Source organism: Rhincodon typus, chromosome 4 (assembly GCF_021869965.1).
Source record: "Rhincodon typus isolate 14 chromosome 4, sRhiTyp1.1, whole genome shotgun sequence".
NCBI classification, from domain to species: Eukaryota; Metazoa; Chordata; class Chondrichthyes; order Orectolobiformes; family Rhincodontidae; genus Rhincodon; species Rhincodon typus.
The window spans coordinates 68,983,523-69,003,244 of record NC_063335.1 but is presented as its reverse complement, the minus strand read 5'-3'; the positions used below and the strand labels follow the sequence as shown (position 1 = coordinate 69,003,244).

At 39.2% G+C, this 19,722-nt stretch overlaps 1 protein-coding gene across 2 annotated transcripts in view; it reads right to left on the bottom strand.

Moving 5' to 3' along the window:
- LOC109913364 (nucleolar protein 4-like) overlaps positions 1-19,722 on the bottom strand; it is a 336,959-nt gene that overhangs the window by 23,770 nt on the left and 293,467 nt on the right. For both annotated transcript variants that reach the window (XM_048596355.1, XM_048596356.1), the window contains one exon: positions 5,595-5,717. In XM_048596355.1, the coding sequence (XP_048452312.1) occupies positions 5,595-5,717 (123 nt within the window). The remainder of the gene's footprint in view (positions 1-5,594; positions 5,718-19,722) is intronic.

The following is a 19,722-nucleotide window of genomic DNA, read 5'->3' as shown; positions in this document are numbered from 1 at the left end:
GTCATCGGCTACTTGAAAAATTCTTATGACATTGAATTGCATCCAAAAAAAATGAAATACCTCTGCTCTCAGATGTCAAACTGTTATGTGTATACATATTTATCTGTTTGTAATACAGTAACTGCTTCTGGAAGGATCACACTTAATTTCCCACTTTAGTACAACACTTCAGACACCAAACATCAGATATACTTCTACACAGCTTCTGACTTAAAATCCCATCAAACGGCCCCAGGGCAGGAACAACACGGATTAACTATGGAATACAGTCCTCTCTCTATACATATTCATTAAATAGTCCCAGAGTGGCTAGCATTCAAATTGGTATGCATGCATTCATAAAAATTAAACAAAAATGGGTGACTCATTATAAATTCTTTGCTTCATTTTGGCATTCAGGTGTTTTCCCTTCACATGTCATGAATGGTGTGTAATCAATATAAAACTAAGACAATTTTTTAATGGATATTAGTGGCATATGGGTGATAGTCTATTTTTTATGAAGTGCTTTGAAAAGTAAATAGGTCAGTCTTTCTGGAAACATGATTTTAAGGTGGCAAAGGATATTGACCATCTTCTTACATCACTGGGCATTTCTCCAAACAGCTGAGACTGCACTAACCCAAGTTTGAGCCTCCTGGAATGTTAACGGAAGTTTGAAAGAGGACCTGACTATGGTTAGAAGCAAATATAGTCTCCCCTAGAAAAAAGACCTTGTTTAGAGCAGTTAAGGAATTAAGTTACTTTGGTGAAAGAGTGTAGTTTGGTTATAACTCTGCATATTATTAAAAGACTGAGAAGGGGATTCTGGGTTTTAACCCAAAAGCAGACTATAATGATATATTTCCATGACAGGATGGTTTGAAGCTTGAAGAGGACCTTGTAGGTGGTGCTATTCCCTTGCATACCTTGTTTTCATTCTTGGTAGAGGTTGCAGGGTTTGGTGTATACTGTCTATTCATTATCTACCAGGTATAAGTCAGAAGTGTGATGGAATACTTCCCACTTGCCTGGATGAGTGCAGCTTCAACAACAGTCAAGAAGCTTGACACCATCCAGGAGAAAGCAGCCTATTTGATTGGGGCCATATACACTCCCTTCACCACCAACACTCAGTAGCAGCAATGTTACTATCTACAAGATGCACTGCAGAAATTCATCGAAGATCCTTAGATAGCATCTTCCAAACCTATGACCACTTCCATCTCAAAGTACAAGGACAAATAACAAGGACATATAAAGGAACATGACCTTGCAGGTAGTGGTGTTCCTGCAAGTTCCCCTCCAAGCCACACACCATCTGACTTGGAAATATATCACTGTTTCTTTACTGTTGCTGGATCAACATCCTGAAATTACCTCCCTAAGGGTATGTAGGTCAACCTACAGCACATGGACTGCAGTGGTTCAAGAAGGCAGCTTACCACCACTGGGCACAGGCAATAAATGCTGGCCAGCCAGCCAAGCCCACGTCCCATGCATGAATAAAAAAAAATCAATAATTTTTTATCCCCTCAATAATCAAGAAACTATTTATCAATGCCTTAAAAAACTTAAAAGATTTTGCATCCACTGCTTTTTGAGGAAGGAAATTCCAAAGACTCACAACCCTCTGAGAGAATTTTTTTCCTTGCCTCTGTTTAAAAATAATGGGTTGCCTATTTAAGACAATGACCCTTAGTTCTAGATTCTCCCACAAGATGAAACATCCATTCAACAATCTACTCAGTCAAGTCTTCTCAGTTTCTTACATTTTTCAAAACAGAAAAGATAAGGATGGTAGATTACCTTCCCTAAAGAACAATGAAAAAGATTGGTTTCTATGGCAATCAATGATAAGTTTCAAGGTCACCATTATTTATACCTTCTTTCTCTTGCAGCCACATTATTTACTTGGATGGTCCAATTCAGTTTCCTTTGGTAACACCGAGGATGTTGATTTTGGGGTATTCAGCAACATAATGTCATTGAATTTCAAAGGGAGATGGTTGAATTCTCTCTTTTTAGCAAAAGTCATTGTCTGGCAGTTGCCTGGCATTAATGTAACATGCCACTTTTCAATAAGCCTGAGTGTTGTCCAGATTTCCCTGCTTATGGACACAGACCACTTCAGAATCTAAGGAATTGTAAATGCTGATGAACATTATGCAATCATCAGTGAACATTTGTGCTTTTAACACATATGATAGAAGGAAGCGATTGATTCAGCAATTGCAGATGGTTTGGCCTAATATTTTACCTTCATTAACTCCTGCAGTGATGTTCAGGGATTGAGATGATTGACCCCCAACAATCACAACCAGAGACTGATCTCAGTTGAGTACATTCATCATTTTGAGGCAGTAGTACAAACTTTACACTCTGCCTGCCTTCATCTCAAAAAACACAATTCGCTGCCATCCTTCCCTTCCTCTCTTGAAGGACAGTTGGCACAGAATAGGAAAACAGAGTTAAATTAAAAAGACCTAAGTGCAATGACATTTCCTGAAATTAATGGAAGAGATCATTCTCCACATCGTGTTACTGGATGTGGCAGTCCTCTTGTTATCCAATGACTTCCAAAACATTCAGTCGGGTTCCCTTGCGTTCCCTGTCTCTTTCCAAATTGTAGTTCATCCTCATCCTGGCATATAATACAATAAGTGCTCTTCAGATAGTGTGACCATGAACTTGTTTGCTTTCTCTATCCCACCCCACTTGCCTTATCACAACCATTCCTTTCTGATTTCCTGCTTTAAGACACTCAAGCATACCCCACCATAGCTGCCTCAGGAAAGGGAACAGACAGCAATAACAATGACGAACAGACTCGATCACCTCATCAAACATTCACAGGCACCAGTTCAAATACTGTCATTGCACTTTACTCAGAGACTAGTATAAAGTTGAGAACAGCACTTGGTAAGACCTTGAGCACAATTGAGCAGCATCAGGCAAGAGGTATAGGGTAGTTAGTTTGCTAGCTCAACAGAGAACTAGGTTGTAGGCAAATTCTGCAATGGGACCTAAATGCATACCTCAAAAGGAGATTCTCAAGAGGATGCTTACCAAGATGTTGCAAGTATTAGCTTTCCTCCAGGACAGCCTCTAATCACTGCTGAAAAGCACGGGAGGAGTCAGAATCCGCCTTAACAGAGAGTATCACACAGAGTATTTTGTTCTCTATAGCCTCTGCTCCATCACCCAGTCATGATGTAGATCCAGAATCCCTGTACCCCACCAAATGAATAGATCACTAAATCTGCTCTCAATGGTGAGGATGCAAAAATACTCCCTGTCAAAGCCAGGAATCCACCAAAACGCTTCCAAAATCACTCCAAAGTGTCACCAGAAACTTTGTGAATAACAGGCAGCACTTGTTGGTGGCGCTCTAAATAATATTAGTGCTGGGCCTGTAAGTTTAATCTTTGGTGAGTGTCAAAGAAATTAGTTGAATGGACCAATGTGGCCCAAATTTGAAAACTGGATGCAACAACAGCCAGTAAGGCCACTTAACTCCATAACTGAACCTTTTCAGAAGCATATAATGCATGCTGGGAATGCCCATGTGACAGTCTCAACTGCTTCAAAGGCTGCACTGAAAACAGCTGGCAGTTGAGTGCACACATTCAGGAGGACTTTGAGTGACTTTACACAGCCTCTACTGCTGTTGGACATCTCACTTCTGATCCCAATACGTTTAGGTTTGGCATTCAGAATTTATCTTAAGCACACTGAAATGGTTTTATAACAGTTGATATATGCTTGCAATATTTCCATAGCAGTGAAACTGATCTTTCTAACAATGAGATTTAGGAAGCATAAGACTTTATGTCATGATTTTTCAATTAGGAACAGCCTGACTAGAAGTTTGGTGGCGCACAATTTGCATCCACTTACTTTAATAAATACTAACCCTGCCTTAATTTTGGGAGCTAGTCTAATGAGAAATTTTGAGTAAGACCCAGGCATTAGAAATATCTCAGACTGAAATTTAACTGTACAGGCACTGAAAATGACGTGCTGGTGCAAGATTTAAAGGCCTACTGTAGCTTAAACAGTCAAATTTCATTACTAAACAAATGGTTTGTGAATCCAGTGTCTGCTGGCAAGTAGAAGCACATGTGCCTGCTACAAATTCAAGACAAATATCAATATCTCTTTCCTCTCATTCTCTCCAACAAAGGAAATGGTGTTCTCCCAATCCTAAAATTAGACTCATGTGGCACATCTAGATGAGGTGATAGGCTGTTCCCTTGGCACTTTGGAATAATGCAATAATTCCAGCTTCTACGCTTGTGGAAGCTCCTTTTAGCATATTCAAAATTATCCCTAAATAAATCAAGTAGACATTTAAATCAATTTCTGTGCTTCCTCACTTACACTTTAGTTGATTGTCCACATTCTGATTTTTAAAAAATGAATGTATCGAAAATGACTGAAGTATCCACAGAGAATACACAGATAATGAGCTTACATTAAAAAAATGTTATCATTAACGAAAAGTAATTTAAAAATTCCAAAAATGGAGAAGATGGTGTCACTACACAGGAGTGATCATAAGTATAAATTAAACTGTAACTCCAAAACTTGTGAAAACATAGGAATATGAAGAAATAAAGTTCAGCAATCATATAGGATCATAACATGTTTCTCCAAAATGTCTAAAACTAGACTTTAAATTGAATAATTTTTTAATTCAGTGATTGCTATTAGGTAAACACATAAAAAGAAAATATTTTAGCAAACTACTGCAGAATTATTATTGCTAACAAAAGCATCAGCCATCTTGTCCGAAGACTACTTAATTTGGTTTAGATACTCTATCCTACTGTAAATCATGTAAAGTGACATCCATTTGTAATTTCATTGTTATGAGATCATGGCTTGAGAAATTAATAGCTGCCCTTCTGCCTTATGAGGAAAAGTACAGAAGTAAGCATGTGGCTGTTTGATTTGGGAGGATCGATTGACATGCAACACAAACTGATGGAAGATTGATGTATATAAGGCTGACTTTTAAGGATGGATATTAGAATATTCTCAGAGCGAGACTGGGCATGTTGAAATGTTAGCAAGGTCATGAAAGTTAAATAATTTAGAACCCTTTTGGCATTAACCTTTGTTAGGTTTTATCTCACGTCCTATTTAGTATAGTATTGATGTACATTTGTATTTAACATTTTTACTGCTTACTTTGTAACTCCTTAATAAAACTGTTATAACTTAGAACAAAATTCTCTGTAGTCTCTTGATACCACAGACCAAATTTAATATAGTCGACTCATAACACTACAGCAAGATCCCACAACCAGTGACAAAATCGATGCCCTCAATATCTTTGGCAGTGTTACACAAGGGAAGAATGTTTACACCATTTCTAGAATTTCTGTTCATTTTAAAATAGCACCACAGAAACCTTAGCGTATAGGGACTTTGTGTAACATTTTACCCATCAATATAGAATTTTTTCAGTAACTCAGTGAGTGTCTATCTCAATTTTGTGTTCATGTCACAATGAGCAAGTTATCTATGAACTAAAACTTATACATAATGCTCAAATGTACTTATGAAACCTTTCTCATGAGATGTTCAATTAATTATGATTCTAATACCTGTTGCTGTTGACGCAAATCCAGGCGCATTCTCTTAGCTGCATTTTTGCTTTCGCTCTCACAAGCTGTGGCCAAGATATTCTCTGCAACTGCAGATGTGAGATGTGAAGGGATGGGACGTGACTGAAGGAAAAAATACAAACAAAATATTATATCAGCCTTTAAAAAGAGATAAACAAAAACCTACACAAAGTATTTAATTATGGTGTATCTAAAAAAATTATCACACATAGCACACCTGACTGCTCCAATATTCTGTAAATCAAAAAGGAAAATTACAAATCATAATTAGAAAAGAAATGTACCAAAGAGGCCAAAACGAGCAATGCCACAGAAATCCATTAAAACTGATCTGTTTTGCTTTTCTCTCGACAGAATTCAGTCCACATCATTAGCTTGCCTGAGCATTTCTAAAGAAAGTGGCATCTTCTGGATACTTGTGCTGCAAATCAATTGCGGAGTTAGTACGTTGCCTTAAACTCAGTTGTCATATACACTCTAAAATGTATGGAATCATGCCTGCACCACAAGAAAATATTTTGGGGACTCTGCAATTTTTTCATGGATTATAATGCTACATTCTTTTTCAGACACTTGTTTCAAAAATATTACCGAGAAGAAACAAAACCATTTATTCTGTATTACAGATAAAAGTTACAAGATAATCTACTACAATTATCATTGCATGCAAATACAAATGTATGAAAATTAAAGTGGTGATATGAAAGAACTGATAATGGCAAAAGAAATCAAGACAAAATGCAATTAATGCAAATACGATTGGGTCTGAGGTTACTTGGTGAAACATTTGTAACAAAAACACATTCCATGTTTTCAGTGTTTTACTTGATTTCCAGTGTTAGTTTTCTCTGGAGATTGTGAGCATTAAAATATATCATAGTGAAACTACAAACAATTATAACTTATAACTAACATCATTCATTCACTTATAAATTAAAAACCACAGATGGCACAATAATTTAACAAGTTACTTGACAAGGGCACATGAACACATTCTTGATAGTAAATTGTTATAATTGTCAGTTATTATTGTAACATTGATGTGACATTGTCCATTAGTGCATTGTAAGATATTTCGATGATAAATTAGGATGACAAATAAGAAAATGCTCTCAATAACTGTCGTAAATACTTAATTTTGAATCAATGCTCTTAATTTCTAAGGATCCTATATTGGAACATAGGAATTATTAGAAAAAAACATGAAATTCATTCTAGCTTAATACCTACCATCCTGGCAGAAACAGTAATACAGAGATAAAGATCATATTGTAACAAAGCTCAAAATGCAGAATTTGACTGACTTGAAAATAATAACAAAGCTCAGATTTAGAGAACAACATATGCATTGAATTGTAAATGAGGTGCCGAGCACAGAGTCAATCCCCAAACTCCCAAAGATAGTCCAAAAGTAGCTACATTTAAACTCCCATAAAACAAATTTGGATAGAAATTAAGACATCTTTCAATTATATGAAATTAAATGTATAATTAGTACAAATGAATTGGCACAAAGATAAAATAAGCTGAAAATGAAGAAGTTAATATTTGTACAAAAAAGGGCTTTTAGCCTATAATACAAATGGGACTTATACTGAACAAGATAAATATCTCCAAGTACCACTGAAACTGAACTTTTCTGAAAGCATTTATATTGGTCCAGAGTTGCCAATATTGTAATGGTGGATTAGTGATATCTGGTCAGTCTGGTTTTACTTCTTTTTTACTTTTCTATTATGGTTTGGTACAGCTGAGCTGTTTGTCTGACCATTTCAGAGGGGATTTAACAGTCAATGACATTGTTGTGTGTCTGGTCTCACATGTAGGCCAGACCAAGTAAGGATGGATGATTTCCTTCTTTAAAGGGGATTAGAGAACCAATGTGTTTTTAAGACAATTGATGATAATTTCATTATCATCATTACTGGGAATGGCTTTCAATTCCAAAGTTATTAAGTTAAATTTATCTTCAAACCACAAACAAGTTGGGATCTGAGCCTGGCTCCCCAGAGGGCACATGATCACAATGCACTGCCTCTCCTCAATTTTTGTTTTTAAGCAGGTTTACTTTTAAGTACAGTTTGAGGCTTTCCTGATCTACCTTCTGCTGTTATTCACTTTTGATCCAGGTTCTAGATCTGTGATTATCATCTAGGGTAAACTTCCACACAAGTTTTGGGTACTTAGCCGATTTCTCCAGTGATTGGCTCAGGTCCAAGACATCCATGAAACAGTTCAGCAGTATAATTCTGCCCATTGAAAGTTTGACATGTCTGGATAGGAACCATCCACCTTACTCAGGATCCAGACATGCAACTGTGATGAACACCTGAACATTCACCACTGAAGCCATTCAAAGTACTTGGTCATTACACTACCTACACTGAAATGGCATTGTCAAATACACACACACATATATAAATACATTTTTCTTACATTATGGGTCCTGGGTGTACATACAATTGCCTTTGCTGTTAATTGAGTGCCACAAGCAAAGGAAGAGCAGTGCTGCAGACTTTACCTCGATTCAACATTATTTAATCATTGCACCAATGTAGAATATATAGCATAAAACAGTCTAAGACAATTGTTGATTTATTTGAAGCAGTATTACAATGCCCAAGAAGGCCACATCCTGCAAATCTTTGCTTCACTCAGGTTACAATCACTGAAAAGCTCAATGGTAATCCACTGAACCATCTTTTTAATTTTTAATGGTACAAAAGAGTTGAAAGAATAGGCCAATCTTTTCTCATATGAGAAGTGTCACTAGCATTGTTATGCCAGTAAGTGGAGCTCTGTATGTGCATTTAAGTTTGTATGTTTGGAGTCTTTTATTCACTGAACAGCAAGCATGTTGAAGCTATCTGTTTGAATCTGCTCTCAGAAAGGATGTTGACATAAATAACGTTACATATCCAGCATGGGATTCGCTACTAACAACAGAACAGAATAAGCTAATTCAGCAGCAGAATAATCTGTTTTACCAATCCCACGTGAGTGAGCAGTAATGCTGCAGGAACTACCACTGCACAAAGCAGCAGTTGATTGTCTCTTCAGATTTTAAAGCAATAGAAGCCACATACATAGGTTGAGGAAGCAAGCTTTCAATTGTATTGTATACTTATCTTCAAGACCTTTAATGAGAGCTATTCTAACTGTGAAACCATAAACAAAGGAATCCTTTTTTATTAATTCATTCCACTACCTGGACTCAATGCAGACACATATATAAATAGATTTTTTAGAAAACTATTGTATTCTCCATTTAAAATTCTATCCATTGATGCCTGTAGTATGGCATCAGCTTCTCAGTTGTATCCGATTGGCAGTTTACGAATTGTTCTGAAAAAATGGATGACTTAAGATTAAAGTTAATATTTGAGGAATGAGAAACTATGCAGAGAATTCTTGGTCTCTTATGTATCAGGTCCCCCCTTTGTCTCAATATAGCCCCAATAAACTGTATATAGTATCTTACAGAAAGATAAAAAACAAAATAAGTCTTTTATGTATAGCAAAAGCACTATCATATAACGGCAGAATGTGAGTTTGCAGATCTTTTTAATAATTCCAAACATGCAAACACTCAGAGTTTCCTACGGATTTTTTTATGTGAAAAAGATTTCAGCCTTCAAAGACACTGCTGCTGAAAAACTCTCTGCAGAATTACATATTACAAATTATTCAGCGGGTCTTTTCTCCATAAAAATCACATTTTAATATTTAATTCTCTACAAAGCGTCCAATAATGCATCACAATTCAAACTCAAATCTTAGAACGAACTTCTGTACTCAGCATCATATTGTTTCAACAGCCTAGATTCATCAAAATGTGTTGTGCAATAAATTAAACATTATACTTAAATTATTCTTTTGCCATTTCCTTGGATCTCAAAGACTTTTTTTAAACTCATTCTTCTTCCACATAAGCAAATAGGGTCATAGAGTAAAGAGATATACAGCATGGAAACAGACCCTTCAGTCCAACTCGTCCATGCTGATCAGACATCTTAGATAAATCAAGTGCCATTTGCCAGCATTTGGCCCACATCCCTCAAAACCCTTCCTATTCATATGCCTTTTCAATATTGTAATCATACCAGCCTCCATCACTTCCTCTGGTAACTCATTCCATACATACATCATCCTCTGCGTGGAAAAATTGCTCCTTTTAGATCTTTCCCCTCTCACCTTAAACCTATGCCCTCTAGTTTTGGATTCCTCCACCCCGGGGGAAAAAAACCTTGCTTATTTACCCTATCCATACCCCTCATGATTTTGTAAACCTCTATAGGGTCACCCCTCAGCCTCCAACGCACCAGTGAAAATAGCCCCAGCCTATTCAGTCTTTCCCTATAGCTCAAACCCTCCAACCCCAGCAACATCCTCGTAAATCTTTTCTGAACCCTTTCTAGTTTCACAACATCCTCTTTATAGGACGGAGACCAGAATCGCATGCAATACTCCAAAAGCTTTTCAAGCTTCAAAATCTCCCCTCCCCCAACTGCATCCTAAAACCAGCCCAGCTTGTCCCTGTCTCCCTAACCTGTCCTTCCTCCCACCTATCCCCTCCTCCCACCTCAAGCCCCACACCCATCTCCAACCTTCTAACCTCATCCTGCCCCCTTGACCTGTCCGTCCTCCCTGGACTGACCTATCCCCTCCCTAACTCCCCACCTACACTCACCTTTACTGGCTCCACTCCCACCTCTTTGACCTGTCTGTCTCCTCTCCACTTATCTTCTCCTTTATCCATCTTCTATCCGCCTCCCCCTCTCTCCATATTTATTTCAGAATCCCCTTCCCCTCCCCCATTTCTGAAGAAGGGTCTAGGCCCGAAACGTCAGTTTTCCTGCTCCTCTGATGCTGCTTGCCCTGCTGTGTTCATCCAGCTCTACACCTTGTTACCTCAGATTCTCCAGCACCTGCAGTTCCTACTATCTCCTATACTCAATGCACTGACCAATATAGGCAAGCTAACCAAATGCCTTTTTCACAATCCAACCTACCTGCTACTCCACTTTCAAGGAACTATGAACCTGCATTCCAAGGGCTCTTTGTTCAGCAATACTCTCCAGAATCTTACCATTAAGTGTAAAAGTCCTGCCCTGATTTGCCTTTCCGAAATGCAGCACCTCACAGAAGAAAGAAAGAACGGAAGAAAGGATTCTGGGTAATCCAAGATAGAGGACAGGAAAAATTGTGGCTATGAGAGCTGCTCCTTTTTTGAGGTATTTTCGATTTTGGAGCTGATTTTCTCAAATTTTAGGAGCTGTAATTACTGTTTTATAAGCTGCTGCATTGTTTTGGAACTTTGGGGAAAAAAATGAAAAATATTCTTGATAAACGTTAATCCATCATTGACAGTGCAGTTTCCTTTTAGTTTGTAAATTGGTAAATTTGTATTTTAACTTGGGTTTCATCCTTAGGAGTGCCTATTCTTCAATGTTTACAGATGAGAAACAAGGGGAATGAAATTTGGCTTTGTAATGCTGTTTGTGACTATGCTGTCACTTTAAAAAGGTTATTTTGTCCTGAGTACTTTTGAAGAGAAGTTGTAAAGGCAGAGGCTCCTAAGTGGCTATGGGAGATGGCCTAAGTCAACAATCAGAGGAGGCCTTTATTTTAAGAAAAAGTTATAACAATGGAAGGGGAGTGACCAGTTCTCACAAATCAGGCTTTCCAGTTTTTTTTTAGCTGTAACAGTTAGCACGTGTTTGGGTCCCAGAAGAGTTGGACCTTCAGTAAAATGATTCCTAGCTGCTACATTCTCTGAAATCTCTCGGTGTTGTTTCCTCCTGAATTGGAGAATTGTCTGTAAAAATCTGTGTCTGAATTTACTATTTTGCCAAAGGATGTGTTTATGGGACATTACTGTATTGGAGCAGTTAATTAGTAATAGGTACTGTATCTATTATTCAGTTCAGTTTTTGAACAGTTATTCTAAATTCCTTTTTCTTTTGTTTGTATTTTCAATAATGTTTAAATAAATTGTGTTTTGCTTAATGTCAGGTAGTTTGGCCAGTTGCATCACATCAGGAACACGCACTTCACATCTACCTCTAAAATAAGAAAAAGTTAGGGTCTAGGGTACCTTCTTAAAATATTTTGAGGGGATCTGGTCTGATCCATAACATGCTGATGCCAATGCTATGGATGTCCAAAACTCAAAAGTTTTGGCCAGAATATTTCTGGCTCAACTGTAAGGATGCTAGACTCAGCATCTAGTATGAACTTGGTACTGATCTTTCATTTTGAACCTCACAAACCTGTGCCCCAACTGGGGGGAAACATTCCTGTCTGGCAATTATTGCGCAGTTGCCATTCATCTGTTCATCAATATACCATGCCTCGGGCATAGAGAGGAATCACTGAAATAACTATATAGCAATATCAACAAGTTTCATCCCATCATCAGACTTACCATGGACCATTCTTCAAGATCAGTTTCATTCTTGGACACATGTATTTCCATCAAGGATGGACACCTCAGTACCCCAATCTACGGAAGCCCATGGATAGCCTCACGATGCTGAACTTCTCTAGCTTCCATCCTAAACATATTAAAAGAAGCTATCCCCTATGGACAAGCCCTGTGCATACACAGGGTCTGCTCAGATGAGGAGGAACACAACGGACACCTAAAGGTTTTGAAGGATGCCCTCATAAGAACGGGATATGATGCTCAACTCATCAATCGCCAGTTCCGACATGCCACAGCAAAAAACTGCAATTACCTCCTCAGAAGACAGATACAGGATATGACCGGTAGGGTAACCTTCGTCGTCCAGTACTTCCCTGGAGTGGAAAAGCTACGTCATGTTCTTCACAGCCTTCAACATGTCATCAATGACAATGAGCATCTCACTAATATCTTACCTATGGCCCCACTTCTTGCCTTCAAACAACTGCCAAACCTTAAACAGACCATTGTTTGCAGCAAACTATCCAGTCTTGAGGACAACATCGACCACAACACCACACAACCCTGCCACGGCAACCTCTGCAAGACATGTCAGATCATTGCCATGGACACTACCGTCACATGTGGGAACACCACCCACCCACGTACATGGCAGATACCTCATGTGTCTCAGCCAATGTTGTCTATCTCATACGTCGTAGGCAAGGATGCCCCGAGGCATGGTATATTGGCAAGACCATGCAGACGCTACAACAACAGATGAATGGACATCGTACAACAATCGCTAGACAGGAATGTTCCCTCCCAGTCAGGAAACACTTCAGCGGTCAAGGGATTCAGCCTCTGATCTTTGGGTAAGCGTTCTCCAAGGCGGGCTTTGAGATACACAGCAACACAAAATTGCTGAGCAGGGACTGATAGCCAAGTTCTTTACTCATGAAGGTGGCCTCAACTGTGATCTTGGGTTCATGTCGCGCTACAGGTGACGCCACCACACTGTTCTGTATCTATAAAATCTTCCTTACTGTCCTGTTTTGACAGCATCACCCTTGATAAATTATGATCTCTCTACCTTAATTCGTTTGTACAGTTTTGAATTACTTATTACTTTGGTTAGACCTTTGGCATGAAACTTTTATACCTATCATATTATTCCAGTCATTCAGTTTGTCTCCAGCACCACCTTATTTTTAATTTTTTTGTAGTTATCTTTCTGCCTCACATAATCGGATTATAGGTCATCCCTTTGTTGTTTATTCAGCTGTTGACATTTTACTCACCGTCTAACACTCCTGGTCACCTGCAGAGATTTATTATCTGACACTCCACTCACACATCTCTCTGCCCACAAACTCTGTGCTCTTCTCTCTCACTGCACCTGACGAAGGGGCTACACTCTGAAAGCTTGCGATTTCAAATAAACCTGTTGGATTATAATCTGGTGTCATGTGAGTTCTGACTTTGTCCATCCCCGTCCAACACCGGCACCTCCACATCATGATATATTTCCAAGTGGCTTGGAGGGGAACTAGCGGGTAGTATGTAACTGCTGCTCTTGTCCTTCTAGATGGAAGTGGTCATGTGGTTGGAAAGGTGTTGTCTAAGGAGTGTTGTTGAACTTCTGCAGTATATCTTGTAGATGTTACACATTGCTGCCACTAAGCATCAGTGTTGGAGGGAGTGCATACTTGTGAATGTGCTGCCATTCAAGTGGGCTGCTTTGTCCTGGACAGTGCCAAGCTTCTCAAGTATTGTTGGAGCTGCACTCATGCTGGCAAGCTAGGAGTATTTCATTGTACCCCTGACTTGTGTCTTGTAGATGATGAACAAGCTTTCAGGAGTCAGAGGTGAGTTACTCACTGTGGGATTCCTAAGTTCTGACCTGATCTTGTAGCCATTGTAGTTACATGGCTAGACCAATTCAGTTTCTGGTTAATGATAATCCCTGGAATGTTGAGAGTAGGGGATTCAGTGATGGAAACACCATTGAATGTAAAGAGGCAAAGGTTAAATACTGTCTTGTTGAAATGATTAGTGCCTGGTACTGGTGAGCCACAAATATTCCTTGCCACTTGTGATCCCATACTTGAAAACCGTCCAGGTCTTGACACAGTTGAACATGTACTGCTTCAGTATCTGTGGAGTTGCGAATGATGCTGACAATGATATAATCATCAGTGAAAATCGCCACTTCTTACCTTATAATGGAAAGCCATTGATAAAGCAACCGAAAACAGTTGGACCTAGAACACTAGTCTAAGGAGCTTAAGGCCTTTTGTGGACAGCAGTAGTGTCCCCACCTCCGAGGCAAGAGGTCAGGATTCAAGTCCCACCTGCTCCAGAGGAGTGTAATAACATTTTAAAACAGATCAATTAGAAAATATGTATCCTGAATAACTTCTGCAGAGATGTCCTGGAGTTGAGAAGACTGACCACACAACCACACCAACTTCCTATAGGCTAAGTATGACTGCAAGGAGTGGAGTTTTCCCTGGTCCCTATAGAGTTTAGTTTTGTTAGGGTTCTTTGATACCATATCTTGTCAAATGCTGTCTTGATATCAATGGCAGTCACTACCCTCAACCAGGCCTTATATACAGAGTACCATCTCTCCTAAATGGCTTAAATATACAGCCATGCCCACTGGGTCTCTGCCCATTGCACTGTGGTTGTGTGCAGCCTTGCTTTGTAATGCGATAGCAGATTGTAACTGAGTGCTGTGCCTACCCGGCTAAATAGCTAGAGGTGTGTGAAAATTATAATAGGGAATTCAATTGCCTGTTTGGTACTTAACTGTTTTTAACTGCTCTGTGTTTACTTCACGTGGTTATTGAGAAAGGCAAACCAAACTGAAACAAGCACAGGAGAAGCACAAGAGCAAACATTTAAGACACGTTTGTAAATAAAACTCCTGTTACATGCAAATAAATGGTGTCATCTCTGCATATGACCAAAACATAAAAAACAATTTGCAACTAGATAGAGAATACTTTAAATTTACTGGCACCAGGATTTTTCCTTTCTTCTGCAGTTGATCTACTAATCTGGTGCGATTGATGGATGAAAAGCTTTGTTTTTGACATCCCTTGTCAGACTGGTGCTTTAGCGAGATTGCTTTTCAGCATTACTCAGCCAACAGATAGAATGAGCTAGCCAGTCGTCTGTTTCACCAGTGAGAAAGGGTTGACAAATTTGAAGCTCTGGCCTCATTTGAATTGGTCTAGAGAGCTGTAATGCTGAACAGGTGCCCACCTGCAGTTGGTTGCTCTTAGGCCTTAGCAACATCAACAGGCAGATATCAGGTTCGGTGCCCGGATTTGGAGGAGGGGCATGCAGTGCTGAGGGCATTGGCCTAAAACCACAGTGTATTGCAGAGACAGGTGAAGTATTGCAAATGTTACAGTCCCATGTCCCTCAACACATGGACCACCCAGAAAATTAATCACTGTTCAACACAAAAACCTGGTCACTTCTACTACCTGGTGATTACTGTTTGTCGACATTACTTTGCCCCATTGACCCTCTGGCCCTGGAGATCTATTGTTGATACCAATGATAATTTTTGTGCAGTTGCTAGATCTATCTTTACCTAACTTATTTCGGCTTTACCTTACAGATAAATATTATTTGTTCAATAAACAAGCCTGCCCTAATTTGCAGATACATCACTCCTTTTGTCCTATATACTCTGGGATTCATTATAAGCTTTTAACTGTATTTCTGCTCTATTATTTTCGCTTAACCAGGTTTCACAGATTTTCTGCTGTAAAAGTGGATAAGACAGCAGGAATGGATGAGATGCATCCAAAGGAAGTAACAGTGGTAATTATGGAAGCACTGGCCACAATTTTTCATTGTTCCTTATACTTGGGTGTGGTGCCAGAGGATTGAGAATTGAAAATGGTATAACCTTGTTCAAAAAGACTGTAAAAGTAAACCAAGATATTACAGGCTAGTCAGTTTAAATCTGGCAATGGGGTAGAAGCAATAATTTGGGTGAAAATATATAATCAGCATAGACAAATTCAGGTTAATTAAAGAAAGCTGGAATGGATAAATTGTGCTTAAATAAGTTGCTGGGATCTTTTGAAGGGGTTACCGAAAGGCTTGAAGAGGGCTATGCAGTTGATGTAATATACATTGACTTCCAAAAGGCATTTGGTACTAGTGCCACACAACAGACTTATGAGCAAAGTTAGACTTCATGGAATAAAAGGGACAGGGGTAACACAGACACAAATTGCTTTTGACCCTCGCATTTCCAAATATACATAATTGACCAAGATCTTGTATATAGGACACAATTTTAAAGCTTGTGGCTGATATAAAGGTGGAAAGCATTATAAACTGTAGACAGAATTATTTTTCAAAAAAAATCACAGAAAAGCTGTGTTGGAATGGGGGGCAGGTGGCATATGAAGTTCCAAGTGGAGCAAAGTGAACTGATTAATTTTGGTGAGTATGTACAAGGTTATGGTGAGAATGAGAGAACCAATGCAACATACAGGCCAAATGTCCTCCTCCTGCACCAGTAATTTTGTGGTTTTGGGGTTCAAAATCCTGTGCGAGAGGAAGGACAACTTGGATGAAGCAGCAACTTGCAAAAGTGAATAACGTAAAGACAGCATTTTTTTAAATTCTACTTTATTTTTGATCGTGGGTTGATTAGGAAGACAATTGTTTTACAACTAAGAATTGTGGATGAAATTGCTGCACTTTGAAAGAGCAAGTTACCAAAGCTAATCTTAGGTTGTGATCATCTGAATACTTCTTAAATATTGTGATGTTTCCTGCTTTTACCACTGTTTCAAACAGTGATTTCCAGATACCCACAACCCTCTGGATGAAAAAAATTCTTCCATATATCCCCTCTACACACCTGACCTTTATCTAAATCCATGCTCCTTGGTAATTGATCTCTCTACTAAGCAGGAATGTTTCTTTATATCTAACCCTCTATCTATGTCCTTTATAATTCTGTATACCTCAAGTAAGTTTCTGTTTTATCCCTGCCATCCTTTTTGAATAATGATACCATGTTTGCAGCCCTCCAGACCTCAGGCACCTCTCTGGTGTCCAGAGAGGATTTGAAAATTACTGTCAAAGTCTCTGTAATTTTCTCCATTGCTTCCACAGCAGCCTTGGATACATCTTTTCTGGGCCTGGGGACTTATTTAATTATAAACCTGCAAAAACTGCCAATAATACCTCCTTCTCAATGGCAATTTGCTTAAAATATATCACAGCTCTCTTCCCTAATTTCTATACCTATATCATTCTTCTCTAGCATTATTATAGATATAAAGTACTCATTTAAAATCTCACCTAAGGTGCGGCATGTGTTTGCCATCGCAGATGGGGAATACTCAGGAGAGACTGCAGGCAGTTTCATGTCGTTTGTCAATGCAGCAATATACTCTACCGTTGATATTTTTCAAACTCTTATTCCTGTCACAGACACCTTTCAGGTAAATGATGAGCTGATTGATCATTCTGAAACAAAGCCAGAACAAAGTTCCAGTGTATTACAAAAACATCACCCTAGATGGGTTCAAATGCTATTTTGTCAAAGGCAGAAGCCCTATGGAGAAAAACCTATTCAACAGACTTGGCCTCAAACTGGACAACCCCAACAAAGCATACAATGGCCTGAATCTTCCAAGGCATGGCAATCACCATAAGATTCCACTTTACTCCTACTTTTGTACTACAACTAAGCCCTGCATTTCCAATTCTGCTTCTTCAGAAATGTGGAATGTATCCAAAATCCAACCATTCCTTCAAAGAATTAAAAGAACGAGAGAAGAACTGCAGATGCTGGTAATCAGAGACAAAAATAGAAGTTGCTGGAAAATCTCAGGAGGTCTGGCAGCATCTGTGTAGAGAAATCTTCAGAACCCTCATAGAGCAAAATAGTAAGGGTGCACAGACCACTTTTAAATTGTTGTTCATGAAAGAAATAACTGATGTTCAACAAGAATAGGTGCACATTTGTGGCATCTGTGGTTAACTTGCCAGAGTACAGAGTGGCAATTTATTTAATAAATATATTTGACAATATCAAAACTGTTAATGCACTTCCAACATTGTCTTACATGAAATATTTCAAGATGGCAGCAGGGTAAGATGCTCCAGTTGGAACTCCTCTGCTCGCCAGTTCCCTTTCCTTCTCCTTTCTTTTTTCTCTCTCCTCTCTGCAGTATTTTTTCCCCACCCCTGCCGTCCAACTTTTAACTTTATCCCTACCTGAGGAAGGGAGTAGGTCACGACCGGAGACCAGGTGGGAGCTGACCGTGTGGGCCGTGTACCGCAGCAGCAGTGGATCCAGCGTGAGCAGGCGGCAGATCGAGCGGAGGCCGGAGGATCGAGCGTGGGCTGGAGTCAGCGGCAAGAACAAGCCAGGGAGGTGGCAGTGGTCTTGGATCCCCCCAGGCCCAATTCCTGGTGATCGATGATCGATTTTGTGGCGAGAGCAGGCCTTTCTCCCCTCTTGGGTGTCCTGTCATTGAGAGTGGCAGCGTTCGCGGTGGAGCAGCTCCTTCTGGCATTCTGGGCAGTGGCGGCGGCGGTGGCAGCAGTAGGGGGGGCAACTCATGGCCTAGATTCCAGGCTGTAGCTGGGCCCAGGTGCCTGCACCGTGACTGAGTGTTCCAGGCACATTTGTGGAGATGGGACTTTGGCTTTTGAGATCTGGACTTCTTTTTTCCTTTACCTTTTGACCCTGTTAAATCTTTAAATCTGGTTTTGTAACCAAGATGGCACCAAGAAATGGCGACTATGTGCACTTTTCAATCTACTCATGTATTCCTATACTTTGTACATGTGGCAATAAAATCTAATTCTGACATCTAAATGTAAATAATCAGCACTGTTCCTCACTACAATTAACTTTTATCACAAAATCATGCCTAAGTATGCAGGCACCTCAAAGTCTCTTTGAAAGCTACTATGCAAAAAATGCACAATGGGAGAAGTCAATCACATAGCAAACAGCATTAGACATAATAAAGGTGAAGATAATTTCTTCATCAATCCTTGCATGTTTCAACCTACCTGCAAAAACATATGCTACAACAGATGCATCAGGAAAGATGACTGGAGCTGATAGAAATTAAAAATAAATCATTGGCAATCACTCCCATTGTTGGAAACTGTATGCAAATACCTTACTGGACAGCATAAAGAACTAACCTAAATCTGTATTAGTAAACATTGGCACAACATCTCCACTCTCTCTCTATAGCAATCACCAACCCCTGATTATATTGTTAGCTATGTCAGGATAAGGCCAAACTTTACACATCTGCAAATGGTGAAATTGTCTTCATCAGTGTAACTTTGTGGTTGAGTATCTCGTAGGTTCACATAATCAAGTAATGGACAGGCTTATTGATATTACTATCACAAACAGCACTTTCAACAGGGAAGTGATATGAAACATTGAATACTGTGATCAGAGTAATTCCTCAGGCAATCATGAATCTTGTTACACAAGAGGAGTTAAAGGCAGAATCAATGAAAAACAGCATATTCCAGAAAGTGCCTAAAAGTGCCTGAAATTCAGTAGCCTTGCAAAACAGAGAAAGAACTGATCCTTGATGCACTCTGTAAATTTGTCTTCATGTTGCCCTTGCTTATCTCATTTGTCCAATATGCAGATTAAAGTCACCCATGACAATT